The following is a 12,813-nucleotide window of genomic DNA, read 5'->3' as shown; positions in this document are numbered from 1 at the left end:
AATCATAGTTGGAAGATATTTTAAAAAAGGAAGTGTTCAAAACGTATTGTTCATAGTCGAAAAATTAGTAAAATATGCGAAGGAAAACTTTCGGAAATTCTCGTAAAAAATCAAAAATTTTCAAACAGTTCCAACAATTGTCCATGGATGGCGCAATTGAAAATAATGTTTCATGTGAGCCCTCAATTTTTTTTAGGTTTTTTATTTTACGAAAAAATGTCTTCAGATTAATTTTTTTCCGGTTATCCATTTAATTATTTGGTTCGTTGATAATCATGTCAGCCAAACGTGGTAATAAAAAACATATGGCTCCATTGAGTCAGGATTTCTTTGCTCTTGGTGGTAAGTTGATTAATGGAGTTTTGTAAAATTTGATTGTTATAAACTCATTCTTTTGAATTGAAAAATAGCCACTTCTTCGTCATCAACAAGTCAGGTAAAATTGCCGGCAAAACGTAATGAACCATTTCAAGCGCCAATATCATCAATGTCTCCGAAGCGTCCGAAACTTAGTTCTCCGATTTCACAATCAATGGTTGTATCTTCGGTTCAACAGCAACAGGCACCATCCACATCGAAACTTCGATCATGGGAAGAAAAAGCAATGATAGTACCTACAACCGAATTGAAAGATAAAATCCTGCAATTCGATAGTGAATCCGATTCTGAAGAAATGATTGAGCGTTTACTGTGCGGTGCAGTGAAACAATTACGTGAACAAAAAACAAAGCCGGATTCATGTTTAGTTTTTACGTTGCTATATCTTGCTAAAATAAGGCCATTATTCTTCTGTTCAAACATTATTGTCGAAGCATTTGCTTCATTGTTGCGACGTGAACATTTGATTCATTTCAAATCGAAAAACAATATGGTTCCAGTATTACTTATTAATCTTTTTTATCATGCATTTCATGATGAAAATTCATGGCCCGAATTATTTATACGTTTGTATGTTGAAGATTCACTTGGTGATAGAATATGGGTGGATAATGAAGAATGTAAAGATTTTGTCGAAATTATCGTTGCATCTTTCCGCACGAAATTACCTCCAAAATCTTTGCTGCAAACTTCGGATGTTTTGAACATAACATCCAAGCATCAAATGGAAAACTCTCCAATTCTTTCTCTTGGTTCATCTTCGGTCGGTGAGGACAGTGTGGGTGAAGAATCTTGTTCGTCAACAACATCGTTATATTGTGAACAAAATCGTGAAACTGGTCAGCAATCAATTACATCCAGATATTTAGATAATGAACAAAAAATCATTCATTATGTATTCGAAGTAATCAATGAAAATCTATCACGAAGACAAACCATAAGTGATATTAGTCGTAATATGCTCAAATTATTGATAGCAACAGCAGGCTTACGGAATGTTCGTTTATTGGTTGCACAAAAACTTGAATTATGGTTTCAGAATCCTAAACTTTCAAGACCGGCACAGGATCTTCTACTCACTATATTTTTGAATTGTGATGATAAAGATGTTGAAACATTAAATTATTTGCTCAAAATTCGTTTGAAACAGAAACCGTTTATCAGTCATTTTTGTGTTTGTTTCAAAGAATTGCTACAACAAAAGAATGGAACATTCGATATTGTAATGAGAATTTTGCTCACCAACGAACTATCCGGTATTCGTAATCTGAACAACATTCAATTGCTTTCCATAATGTTTCAACAGAATTCATCAGATGCTCCAAAAATTTTGGCCGAATTTTTCATTTCAAGGATTTTTACCAAAGAAGATCATCTGCGAATATTGCGTTCACTTCTTCGTGAAATTGTTCGATCATTAAAATCTGAACCGATGAATTATTCTCTTTTTGTTACCTCATTGATCTTTGAATCTCAACGTATCATGCCGGATAACAACATTAAGATAGATTTTTCACGAGAAAAAGTAATCAATGAAGTTGTCGATATTATAACAATGACCATATTCTTATCGGTCAATCAAAACGTTCGTGAATCTTTTGCACGTCCTGAACGTAAAGAAATAATTCGATCATTTCAGCAGAATATCTCACGTATACAAAGCAAAACAATTGAATGGATCAAGGAAATTACTTATAATAAACTTGGTCTTGGTGATAAAGAATCATTGTTACGAATTCTGCGTAAATTATTAATCCTCGAACCAATGGATTTTTATTGTCAACTCGATAATTGGCCACAAGAGAACGAACGTCTAAATATTTATCGAATAACTAGCGAAGGAATTCCATTGGCCGAAGAATCAATAACGAATATCCTATCAATGGGTTTTCATCGAGAAGTTGCCCTTTCACAACAAGATGGTTTTGAACTTATTTGGACTTTAATACATCATGCAACTATGAATTTTGATGGCGATATGAATCATGAGGTGTTAAGGTTCAATGATCTTAAAATAATAGATATGCTTTTCAGTTGTTGTGAATATGTATGTCCGGATAATGCTCCATTGCCGGAAAATTATATGCCTCCCAAATTAGCTCGTGTCGATCTTTATTGGAAAGTTTGGTTCATGTTGGTAATCATTGCCGCTCATCTGCCAGTGACATTCGGTAAATCGATATGGAATGCATTCCCTACATTTCAAGCATTAATCGAAATGACCATAACAAATTGTTTTCAATTTCCACCGAGAAGCATGGATAATGATGAAATGCAAAACAAAATTCTGCAATATAATCAGCTTGAAAAGATGAGAATTCTCGAATTTGAATCCTATTTGGCACGTGACCAAGAAATTAATGAATCTAATAGTTATTTGATTTCATCGTTAATAACATTGGATCCATGTTCTATACCACGTCGGCCACCTAATTCTATATTAAATGATTACAAATTATTATGTACGAGCAATACAAATTATCGTTTGTGCCATCTTCTATGTCAAAGTCGTGACCCAGATTTTCTATTGATGATCATCGATAAACAACAAAATCATAGTTCTGGTTCACAATTTTATCATTCATCATTGAATTGGTTGATTGATCTGGTTGAATCATATGAAAATAATTATGGTCTATTACCTGTTCAATGTTTATGTGAATTTCTGTTGAAACAGATTGCCGAAGAAACAAATGTACAATCTGCAAATACAGCCGATTTAAGTAAACCGGAAAAAACAAAAAAGAAAGATAAACGTCGAAAATTAATCCGTTTGATTGCCTATTTTCAGGATGATATTATTCAAACGGCAAACTCAGGAAAATTAAGTAATGCATTTGAATATCTGATTCGTCATCTAAGCCATCCACGTTCAACTACACGAATGTTTGCGTACAAAGCATTATATGTGATTGTATCGACAAATGTTGGAAAATACCTACAAATGTTGGATGATAATCTAATGCCTTCATTGTTTGTCAATGAATCCATTGATTGGTTTCGTACAAATCTAATAAAGTTTCTAAAATCTGATCTTCAAATTCAAGCCATGTGTGCTGCATTAAATGTCGCAATATCGGAAGAATCAAATGCATCGCTTATCTGTGAATATTTGGAATTCATAGCCGAATTTGTCAGAAATCCAGATGAAATTCTTCTTCAAAAATGTTCATTATTATTGATTAAACGACAAAAAATCGCTATGCATATTGTTAAATATTCGGATCATAAATTTAAGCAAAGATTTCTTCATTCTTTATTTAAAATTTATTGGCTTCATTTGGAATCATTAATGACTAATAAACATCAAAGTTCAATTCGACCTATGGAAGGAAAAAAATATGTCTATTTAAAATTGCCCAACATTGGCCAACGAATTATGATCGATTCTGAATTAATTTATTCAATAATTTTATCATTATCATTTGTCGATGATGATTTTGAATTTTCAGATTATTATGATAATCTTGCACAGCATTTTCTTGATGAACCATATCCACAGATATTTTCCGAACCCGAAATGAAACAACCAGAATCGCTTATACCTGAATGGCTTCTATCTCGGCTACTATCAACTGAATCGACAAAAATTGTTGCCCTATTGTTAGAAAATGTAAAAATTGAAAATATTATTCCTCATCTAAATTCATATGGTCTATCTGCCATTGTTTTACAGTCAGTATTGCAAGCATTAGATAAGCTAAGTGCTGCTGAATCGAGGGCGATCAAAAATTTAAATTTTGATCGATCAAGTTTATTGGCTGCTTTCCATGTTTTCTGGAGTAAAAATATCACCGTTGGATATAAGTTTGCAAAAGGTCATCTTAATTACAAAGCGGGTAGTGATGAAAATGATGATATAGAAATCAATGAATTGCCAAAAAAACGTGATGATCGATCACAGGAATCATGTCACCAAACGTTCCGCAAAGATGATGTTATCAAAATGTTTCAAGATAAAGATTTCATACGGTTGACATTTCTTACGAGGCTTATCGTTGCCGAACTTAATGATCCATCAGTGAAAACGAAAAAATTGACCAAACAATTTTTAGCTGAATTTTCCAATTTAATCGAAGATATAACTGAAAATATAATGAATGGAACGTTCAATTCAATTTTCAATGTAATTATTATCTCGGCCGTTAAGGATAGTAAACATTTTGGATTGAATTCCGAATTAACAAACATAAAAAAACAATTACTTTCACTTGAGCTGGAAAATATTGAATCGACAATGCTTTGGAAATGTTTTGATCGTTTTTTACATAAAGATGGTACAAAAACAAAAAAATTTAAATTGAAGAAGAAAAAATTGCCATCATCTTTAAAATCGACCAAAGCGCTAGAAGAATTTTTACAAAAAACTGATCGTATTAAAGCACAAAATCAAGATAAATGGATGGATATCTATATGGATCTGGCCATTGATAAATATTATCGAAAAGATATTGATTCGGAAAATTTTAGTTCACATCTGCAAACAGTCATTTTTTCACGAAATCGTCCATATTTTCTATCGTTATTATTACATAAATCTAATTTTTCAACTCTTAGTGATTGCATTTGTTTTATATTGAATCCTGATTCACAATTGAATCCAACGGCAGTATTGGATTTCCTTGCCATTTGTATTGAATTACCAAAACTATGGATTGGTCGTGAAAATGATTCGCAAAAAGTGCAAAAATATGAAGATGTACTTGATTTAAATCGAATACAGATAGAACGTCTCATTAATTTTGTTCTTGAAGAGAATGATGTATCAAATCGTATCGATCTGATCATGCGTACTTGTTGTATTACATCAAATAAAACGGAAATGGTCATTCGTTTTCTCAAAAATTCTCATCAAGAATCTATACGAAATGAATTGTTTGCTCGAATTTATCTACAGATACCTAGTATAGGATTAGAGCCAAAATTGTCTGATGATCATGTTCGTATGATACAAAAGCTACCAAGTTTTATGGATAAAATCACTCATAATTTAATAACATCGTTCATGTATGTCGAAACTAATGGACCACAAGTAGCAGCACAACAATTTATTTATTGGAGTGATGCTTTACTTAAGATCGCCTCTGAACATCCATTATTATTTATACGACAGTTGCCAATGATACCGGCTATGCTTCGTGGTAAAGTTAACGTTGTACACTATGATATCTTTAAAAGTTTGAATTTGTTGAAAATATTCAGTAAATTATTAAACATTCTGAATCTTCTTAGACCATGGCTATGGAATCGTAATGTTAGAGATGTGAAATATTTATTAGATCTTTATATGGATATGTTCATCTCGTATTATCAGCTACCACGACAACAAGAGTCTAATCATGAATTACAATCATTAATCGTTCAGTTTTTACATCTGATAGATGATTGGAATAAACATGATTCAGAACTATCTAGCCATTGGATTCAAATGCATAGGAATGACTTTATCGAATTATCTATTGCATATCCAAATGAATTGAATTTATTCCAATCAATTATGTCCGGTGTACCGTTGCCAAATGAAACTCAATTCATCAAAGCAAGCCAAGATTATCGTTCATTAGAAATAAAATTGAAATCGCCAACTCGATTGTCTAATGAAATTATAGCAACCACGTTGAGTGAAATAAATCGATTAGTGGATAAATATCCAATATTAGGTGAAAATTTTCTTGTATGTATTCTATTTTGTATGACAATAGAGTATTCATTTTAATTTTTTATTTTCATTTCAGAATTCGATACAATCCTATTATTCGAATCCCTATTTTTGTGAACTTTCATTTACAATCACATTGAAAACATTACAAACAAATCCAAATCTTGTACGGACAATCATATTATCGTATGTCAAATGTTTACACGATGAATCAGCTACAGTAACAAAAAATGCATTGGCCATCATACCGGAATTCGTTTTATTGGCTCAAGGTAAGTGTTTTGAGGCGAATGTATTGCGCATAACATTTTATCTTTTATTATTTTGCAATAGATTACCGTTATCTTTTGTTGCGGGAAGTTTTTGATTTGGCAATTAAAGGCAACTCTACTGCAACTTCTACTCTTATCGAAAGTTTTCGGGCTTTGAATTCACAGATCGGCTGTTGAAATCTTATGATTTGAACATGATTTTTTTCTCATTAAAATTCTGTCAATTTTTGTCAAATTATTGTATGTACGCAAATGTACAATTTCGAAACAATTTTTTTTTTGTATTTAGATAATAATTATATCGACTTTTGTCATTAAATATTTTCAATCATCGATCGATAGAAAATTTAATGACTTTTTTGTCGAAACTCTGAATTATTAAATAAACAACACAATAAATAAAAATTGAATGATTTGTAAATGTTTGTTGTTTTGTCTCATAAGAATTTTGACGATGGGAGATATATTTGAACAATTTTGTTTGGAAATAAGCCCAAATCAAACGATAAAATTTTCTGATTATACAAAATCACTTTCATTGATTGATGGAAAAAATCAGACAATTGGTTCGGATTCTTCTCACCATCATCGATGTCATTTACGTTCAACGGTTTTTCCAACAGAAGTATGTTTTTTTCTATGATAATGAAAAAAATGAATTCATTTTCGTGATCACATTTAGTTTTTCACTTATAACAATCATTCTTTTATTTGTACACCAAATTTGGAGATATATAGAATTCTTATCAATCTTTACAAATGTAGGTAAGTATTGTAGCGAAATTACTAAAAAATATTTTCATAACAAATGAATCAATTCATTTTAAGTTTAACATTTATAATATCTGAAAATAAATTTGGAGGATATCTTGTCAACGGAACATGGGTAGGAATATTGCGATTGTTTGCCGAAAAAGTAGTCGATTTTATGCCACATTTTTTTGGTCTTCATAGTCATCGAGAACAAATTCTTGATACAACATTTTTATCACATTCGGTGTACGAAGTCGCCATTGTTAGTAGTCCAAGTTATCTATATGCTACGAATCCATTACAAGTTTTTTACACATTTAATTCCACCATATGGTTGTTATTACTGACCGGATTCATTTGTTATTCAATATCGCTATTGGCTGCTGATTTAATCATCCGAAATCAAAAGCTATCTATGCGTCATTTTTCAGATCTCAATTTTATTTTATACCGTTCACTCATCGGACAAAGTTTAACGAAATCAACCCATCGTCGAAAAGTTATCAAATTGTTACGTTGTTCATTGTTAATATGGATGCTGGCTACATTATTATTACGAAATTTATTCTCAAATGATGTAATGGCATCATTTTTAGCCAACAAAGAACAAATTATCGATCGTTTTGATCAATTATTGATGACTGTTAAACGAAATCGTGATTATCGTATCATTGTTGAATATAATTCATCAAGTGAAAGATTTTTCTTAGGGGTATGTGATGTATTAAATGTTGTTCTCTTTTTTGAATGCTTTTTCTTTAAACCTTCAAGAGATTTCCTCATCTTCAACAACGAATAGTTAGAATTAATCATAATGAAGTTACTGAAGCCAAAACGGTAGCGAAATTATTGAAAGGCAAACACGTATTAATCACTGATCGCTGGAGAGGTTACATGATTAAAAAACTTTACCAAAAATTCGATATACATGTATCTGATGAGGGTTTCCTTCAAACATTTGGTGTTTTGCCCATACGTAAGGATTTACATTATTTGGCCAGGATGATGTTGGTAAAAATGAGTAAATATCTTTCCCAAACTGGAATAACCACTAGATTAAGCGATGACTACACAAAATATCGATCGAATAGAAATTTAATCGAAAAAGAATTAAATGGAACTACTGAATATGACGATTTTATAAATGAGGACATCGATCGAGAATTGACCGAAGCCGATAATGAAGATGATGAAGAATACCTGAACAATAGAATCATATCAATCGTTTATGTTCACATTTTGGGCCTTACATTATCGTTGATAGTTTTCATTGCTGAATCATTGCATGCATTCTTTTGGATTAAAGGGTACAATCAAATACAATCAAACATATGATATAATAAATTTTTTAATGATAAATGAGTGTAAATAAAAACGATCAACTAAAATAACCACCACAGCATGTAGATGTTGACGAATTTGTTTTCGATTCAAGACTGATCGATCTTTTCGTTTTATTCGATTCCCATAGACCAGGTGTTTGTAGGATTTTTTCGACCAATTCTTCGAATGCACATCCGACTTCTTCACGTGTTTTGGCACTTGCTTCGATAAACAATGTATTATGACTACGTGCCCAACGCATACCTTCATGTAGCGATACTTCTCGATTATCTTTATCAATCTTATTACCGACTAACATTTTAACAATATTCGGTTTATCCGCATATGCATTTACTTCATCTAGCCAACTATCTAATTTTTCGAACGTTTTTCTGGCCGTAACATCATAAACAAATATAACACCATGTGCACCACGATAAAAATTTGGTGTCAATGCACGAAATCTTTCGGAACCAGCGGTATCCCAGATTGCAAGATTGAGTAGATTTCCGTCAACTTTGATTTTTTTCGTTTTAAAATCAACACCAATCGTCGCTCCAACATCGTCCGAAAAGGTATCCTCAGTATAGGCAATAAGAAGGCTATCAAAAAAGGAAACTTATAATTAGAAATAAACAGTTGATAATTTTGAATCGGAACATACCTCGATTTTCCAACAAAACTTTCACCAATGATTAATATTTTCAATGTTGTCATAACATTTTCAAATTCATCCATTATATTCATATTTTTTCAAGTTTTCATCCAATCGATATCTTTATCATGATTATAATTAACAAATGTTAATTACTGTTGATGGTTAAATGACATTATTGATACTCACTTGTATCACAAACTATGACGAAATAATGACGACGCGTAGTTTGCTTCCTAACCAAAATAATAATTTCGATCAATGACTTTGTAAAAAACTGATCATAGATGGCGACTAATCTTCAAAGTTTTATTTTTTAAGTGGGAAATTTGAATTTTGAAATTGTGAAAGAAAAATTGAAAATTTTCTGGATTCTGACCTGCGATACATGCGAATAATCAACGATAATTTTCCTTGCTTATTATTCTGATGATGATGATCATGATCATAGAAGCGAATCCATGGAGAAAATTGGCATGGATTTCTCATCATCATATTTGTTTTGTTAATAAATGATGGCCATCCCATTTTTTCACTTGAAAAATAATTATAACTATCATTGTTTTTTGGCAGATACTAATTGTCATCATTTATTTATTTTTTGTTCATAAACAATGAGAATGTTAAAACAGAAATAAGATTATCTCTTTGTTATCTTCATGTTTGAAGAGAAAAATAAAGAAAATATGAGAATTTTAATTTATCAAAATTGTTTTCAGCCTATTTCGTAATAAGAATTGCAATTAAATAGCGACACAGTAATTGTCACTTTTTTACGTCCAATGTCTGACCTAACTTGTGAGATGGACAACAGCAGTATTTTATATCACATAATCTTCATAACATATCACATTCTCATTATGATAATATTTTCAAATTCATCAGAATTAATAATATTTTGAAATCTTCTAGAAAATCACTAAAGGATCTAGCCATTTAGTTTCATTTTGTTCCAACATTATAATCAACATCCATTGATGGTCATAATTCATATCATCTGGATTTTATTTCTTTTTTTTTCCAATCAACATTTTACCTAAAAAAAAGAAACACATGTGTTTTAATTTGTGCTTGCTCTTCATTTCAATACAAGTTTCAAATTCATCTTTTTATGAAATTTTTGTGAAAATAAAAATCAATAATTTTTCTTTTACTTTCAAATCCAAATCTTTAGCAAATTTACTATTTCATGTCATTGATTTATTAGTATGATTTCAAAAAATAAACGGAAAAAAATAAAATGATAAAAAAAGAGAACAGTTTATTTGATACAGGTGTGTGTGTGTGGATTGAAAGTTTCTCCTTCGATCAAACAAATGAAAAACCAATCATTTCGTTCATCATCATCATCATCCTTACAATCTTAATCACCATAATACTTGATGTTTTTTTCAGTTTCTGTCCAGTTTTTTTAATATCCAAGTTATGCTCTCTTTCTCCTGTCCATTACTTGCCTGCATTCAGTATTACATAGTGTTGGTGATGTTCAATTAGATCAAAAAAAACGTTAAATTTTTTTAAACAAAAATTAGAAAAAGATACCTGTCCAGTGTGTGTATGTTTAAGATCTTTTAAAGAGTAGGTAATTTCATCATCAACATCAACAATGTACATTAATACCCGCGTTTCTTTTTTGTTGATAAGCTAAATACTAAACATCAAAAATTATCAAAATTCAGGTATGGTTTGAACATTCTATACAAACAAACTGTTTGCCATCAATACATCCATCCATCCATCTATACAGGCAATTGTAAATAGGTCCTTGGCATCAAAATCAAAAATCAAACAACGGGATCTATACATAATTCTTTTATATGGTCGACATTTTTCGAAATTTTTTTGTTTGTTTGTATTCAAAAACGAAGGCTGATCAGCCTAAAAAAAAACATCAAACTACATTTCATCTTTTCACTCAAACTTGTGTTGGTGGTGATGATGTTTAATTTGAATTTTTTTTTCATTTACTTTACTTGAAACAAAATTGATTTGATTTGTTTGGTCAAACATCAATATAAAAAAGATCAAGATCTTAAATATATGCTGTATTTATGTTGTGTGACATAAAAATTTGCAAATCAAGATCAAGATCTTAGTCTTCTTTTTTTTCTCTTACTGATTGATATCATCATTATCATTAATGAAAACGAAAAAAATGCATTCATTGTGTGCCCCAAAATGACCGACTTTGTCATTTCTTAAATGTTATTGCTGTGTATGTGTGTATGTAATCGACCATATTTTTTATGAAAATTTTTTCCAAATTCGATCAATAATAAATGTTGTCCAGCAATCGATATCATTTGACATGATTTCAATCATGTGAAAAGAATAAATGATTTTTTCCGAATCATCATCATCATTATCATCACGAATGAATCGGATGTTTTTTTTCACTTCTCATCGTTGGAGGTTTGGTTTGTGAATATTTTTTTCCGTAATCAAAATGATTCACATGATTTAATTATGATGATATTGTGTTATTTTAACGTTCATTGTCCCCATTGAAAAGTTTATTCTCGAATTCGTAATGAAATTTTGCATTTCGGTTGTTTGTTCATAACGAAGTTTTCTTCAAGTAATATTTGGCAAAAAAATGTTTGAAAATGAATGATTATGGATTTGGGCACTCTTATTTTATGAATTTTGTTTGTTTTTGTTAATCGTCATTCAAATTCGACAATCGAGTTCAGAACTAATATTTTGTTTGTGTGTAAAATTTTCCGTTTCAATTTTTTTTTTTTGTAAATTTTAATTTTCAAGTTTTTCATATTTACTATCAGAAAAAATGAAAGGCCCATGGAGAGATTGTGTGTGGAATAAATTATCTGTGATCTGCTGATGAAGCATAAATATAATGGTTACTATTACTATATGATGATATGGTTATAACGGTTTCGATGGAAATCTAGATTGAATCAAGCCATGCACTATGTTTGTGTGTGTTTTAATGTGAACGACGAATATCTTTCTGTTCCATTTATAAAATCATCATTCAAATAGTTTGCCATCATCTGTTTTGGAAATTAAAAAATAATTTCTTCTTTTTCAATTTTAACACCAAATCCAGTATATGCGTCGCGTGCTTCAACGAAATTGATCATCATCATCAGCATCATTTAATTGAGATCATGATATACCATGTATACCGATGTTTAATTTTTCAGTTGCTAAAATTTCAAAACAAAAATAAAAAAAAATTCATTATAAGATATTTTCGGAACTTTCTTTTAAAATAATTTACCGAGCATTCACTCAATGATTTTTGCGTGAGTTTTATTTAACCGACCAAAAAAAAAACAACTTGTAATTAATTTTTCTTAGAAAAATTATACAAAATTATTGATGGTGTACACATTGTCATCATTTTCAATCATGATAATGATGTTGGTTGAATTTGTTTTTTCAATACACAAAAAACATCGAGAGAAAAAAAGGAAAACAATTAAAAAAAACTTTCAGGAAACATCTTTTCTTCCGTTGAAAATAACTTTGTCGATGTTTATTTACAGCTGTACAATTAGCACCATTTCTCATTATCATTATCCCTCCCTCTCTCTCTTTTTTTCTTTTTTTGTGTTAGTTCGAATATACATTGTTTGTTTCGAATTCTCGAATTTAATCATGATATTTTTCTTTTTCTTTTTTTTTCATTGTTATGTCATCATTTTTCGATTTCTTTGTCATTGTATTGTTCCACTATGTCAATTTTGTTTTTCACTAAAAAAAACTTTTTCTCATTTATACAGGTTCACCATTCAAATAAATGATGG

The 12,813-nt window shown here is 30.4% G+C and overlaps 3 protein-coding genes and 1 long non-coding RNA gene across 6 annotated transcripts; 2 read left to right on the top strand and 2 right to left on the bottom strand.

The window, feature by feature from the left end:
- Nucleotides 1-150: 150 nt before the first annotated feature.
- IntS1 (integrator complex subunit 1) lies at nt 151-6,730 on the top strand. Its single transcript, XM_027341642.2, has 4 exons — nt 151-342; nt 411-6,052; nt 6,114-6,309; nt 6,371-6,730. Exons 1-4 carry the CDS (start codon nt 276-278, stop codon nt 6,484-6,486), a joined length of 6,021 nt encoding a protein of 2,006 aa, XP_027197443.2. The 5' UTR covers nt 151-275; the 3' UTR covers nt 6,487-6,730.
- On the top strand, nt 6,719-9,210 carry LOC113791882 (uncharacterized). Its single transcript, XM_027341729.2, has 4 exons — nt 6,719-6,934; nt 6,992-7,074; nt 7,138-7,774; nt 7,834-9,210. Exons 1-4 carry the CDS (start codon nt 6,719-6,721, stop codon nt 8,395-8,397), a joined length of 1,500 nt encoding a protein of 499 aa, XP_027197530.2. The 3' UTR covers nt 8,398-9,210.
- Rab18 (RAS oncogene family member Rab18) lies at nt 8,393-9,318 on the bottom strand. Of its 2 annotated transcripts, XM_075823090.1 has the most exons (3): nt 9,230-9,318; nt 9,050-9,161; nt 8,393-8,987 (listed from the first exon to the last, which is right to left on the bottom strand). In XM_075823090.1, exons 2-3 carry the CDS (start codon nt 9,130-9,132, stop codon nt 8,441-8,443), a joined length of 630 nt encoding a protein of 209 aa, XP_075679205.1. In that variant the 5' UTR covers nt 9,133-9,161; nt 9,230-9,318; the 3' UTR covers nt 8,393-8,440. The 2 variants fall into 2 exon arrangements, with proteins under 2 accessions (XP_075679205.1, XP_027197532.1); XM_027341731.2 differs by lacking the exon at nt 9,230-9,318 and having other exon boundaries at nt 9,050-9,223.
- Nucleotides 9,319-10,281: 963 nt separating this feature from the next.
- Nucleotides 10,282-12,808, bottom strand: LOC142645792 (uncharacterized). Of its 2 annotated transcripts, XR_012846850.1 has the most exons (3): nt 12,285-12,808; nt 10,583-12,210; nt 10,282-10,494 (listed from the first exon to the last, which is right to left on the bottom strand). It is a non-coding gene; the product is annotated as an uncharacterized LOC142645792 (long non-coding RNA). The 2 variants fall into 2 exon arrangements; XR_012846849.1 differs by having other exon boundaries at nt 10,282-12,210.
- Nucleotides 12,809-12,813: the final 5 nt, after the last annotated feature.

The sequence above is a fragment of the Dermatophagoides pteronyssinus genome, unplaced genomic scaffold (genome assembly GCF_027571235.1).
Source record: "Dermatophagoides pteronyssinus isolate colony J.1.1.1.1 unplaced genomic scaffold, Derpt_VIB-CSIC_2022.12 sq0023, whole genome shotgun sequence".
Taxonomy (NCBI): Eukaryota; Metazoa; Arthropoda; class Arachnida; order Sarcoptiformes; family Pyroglyphidae; genus Dermatophagoides; species Dermatophagoides pteronyssinus.
This window is presented reverse-complemented; position numbering and strand designations above follow the sequence as displayed.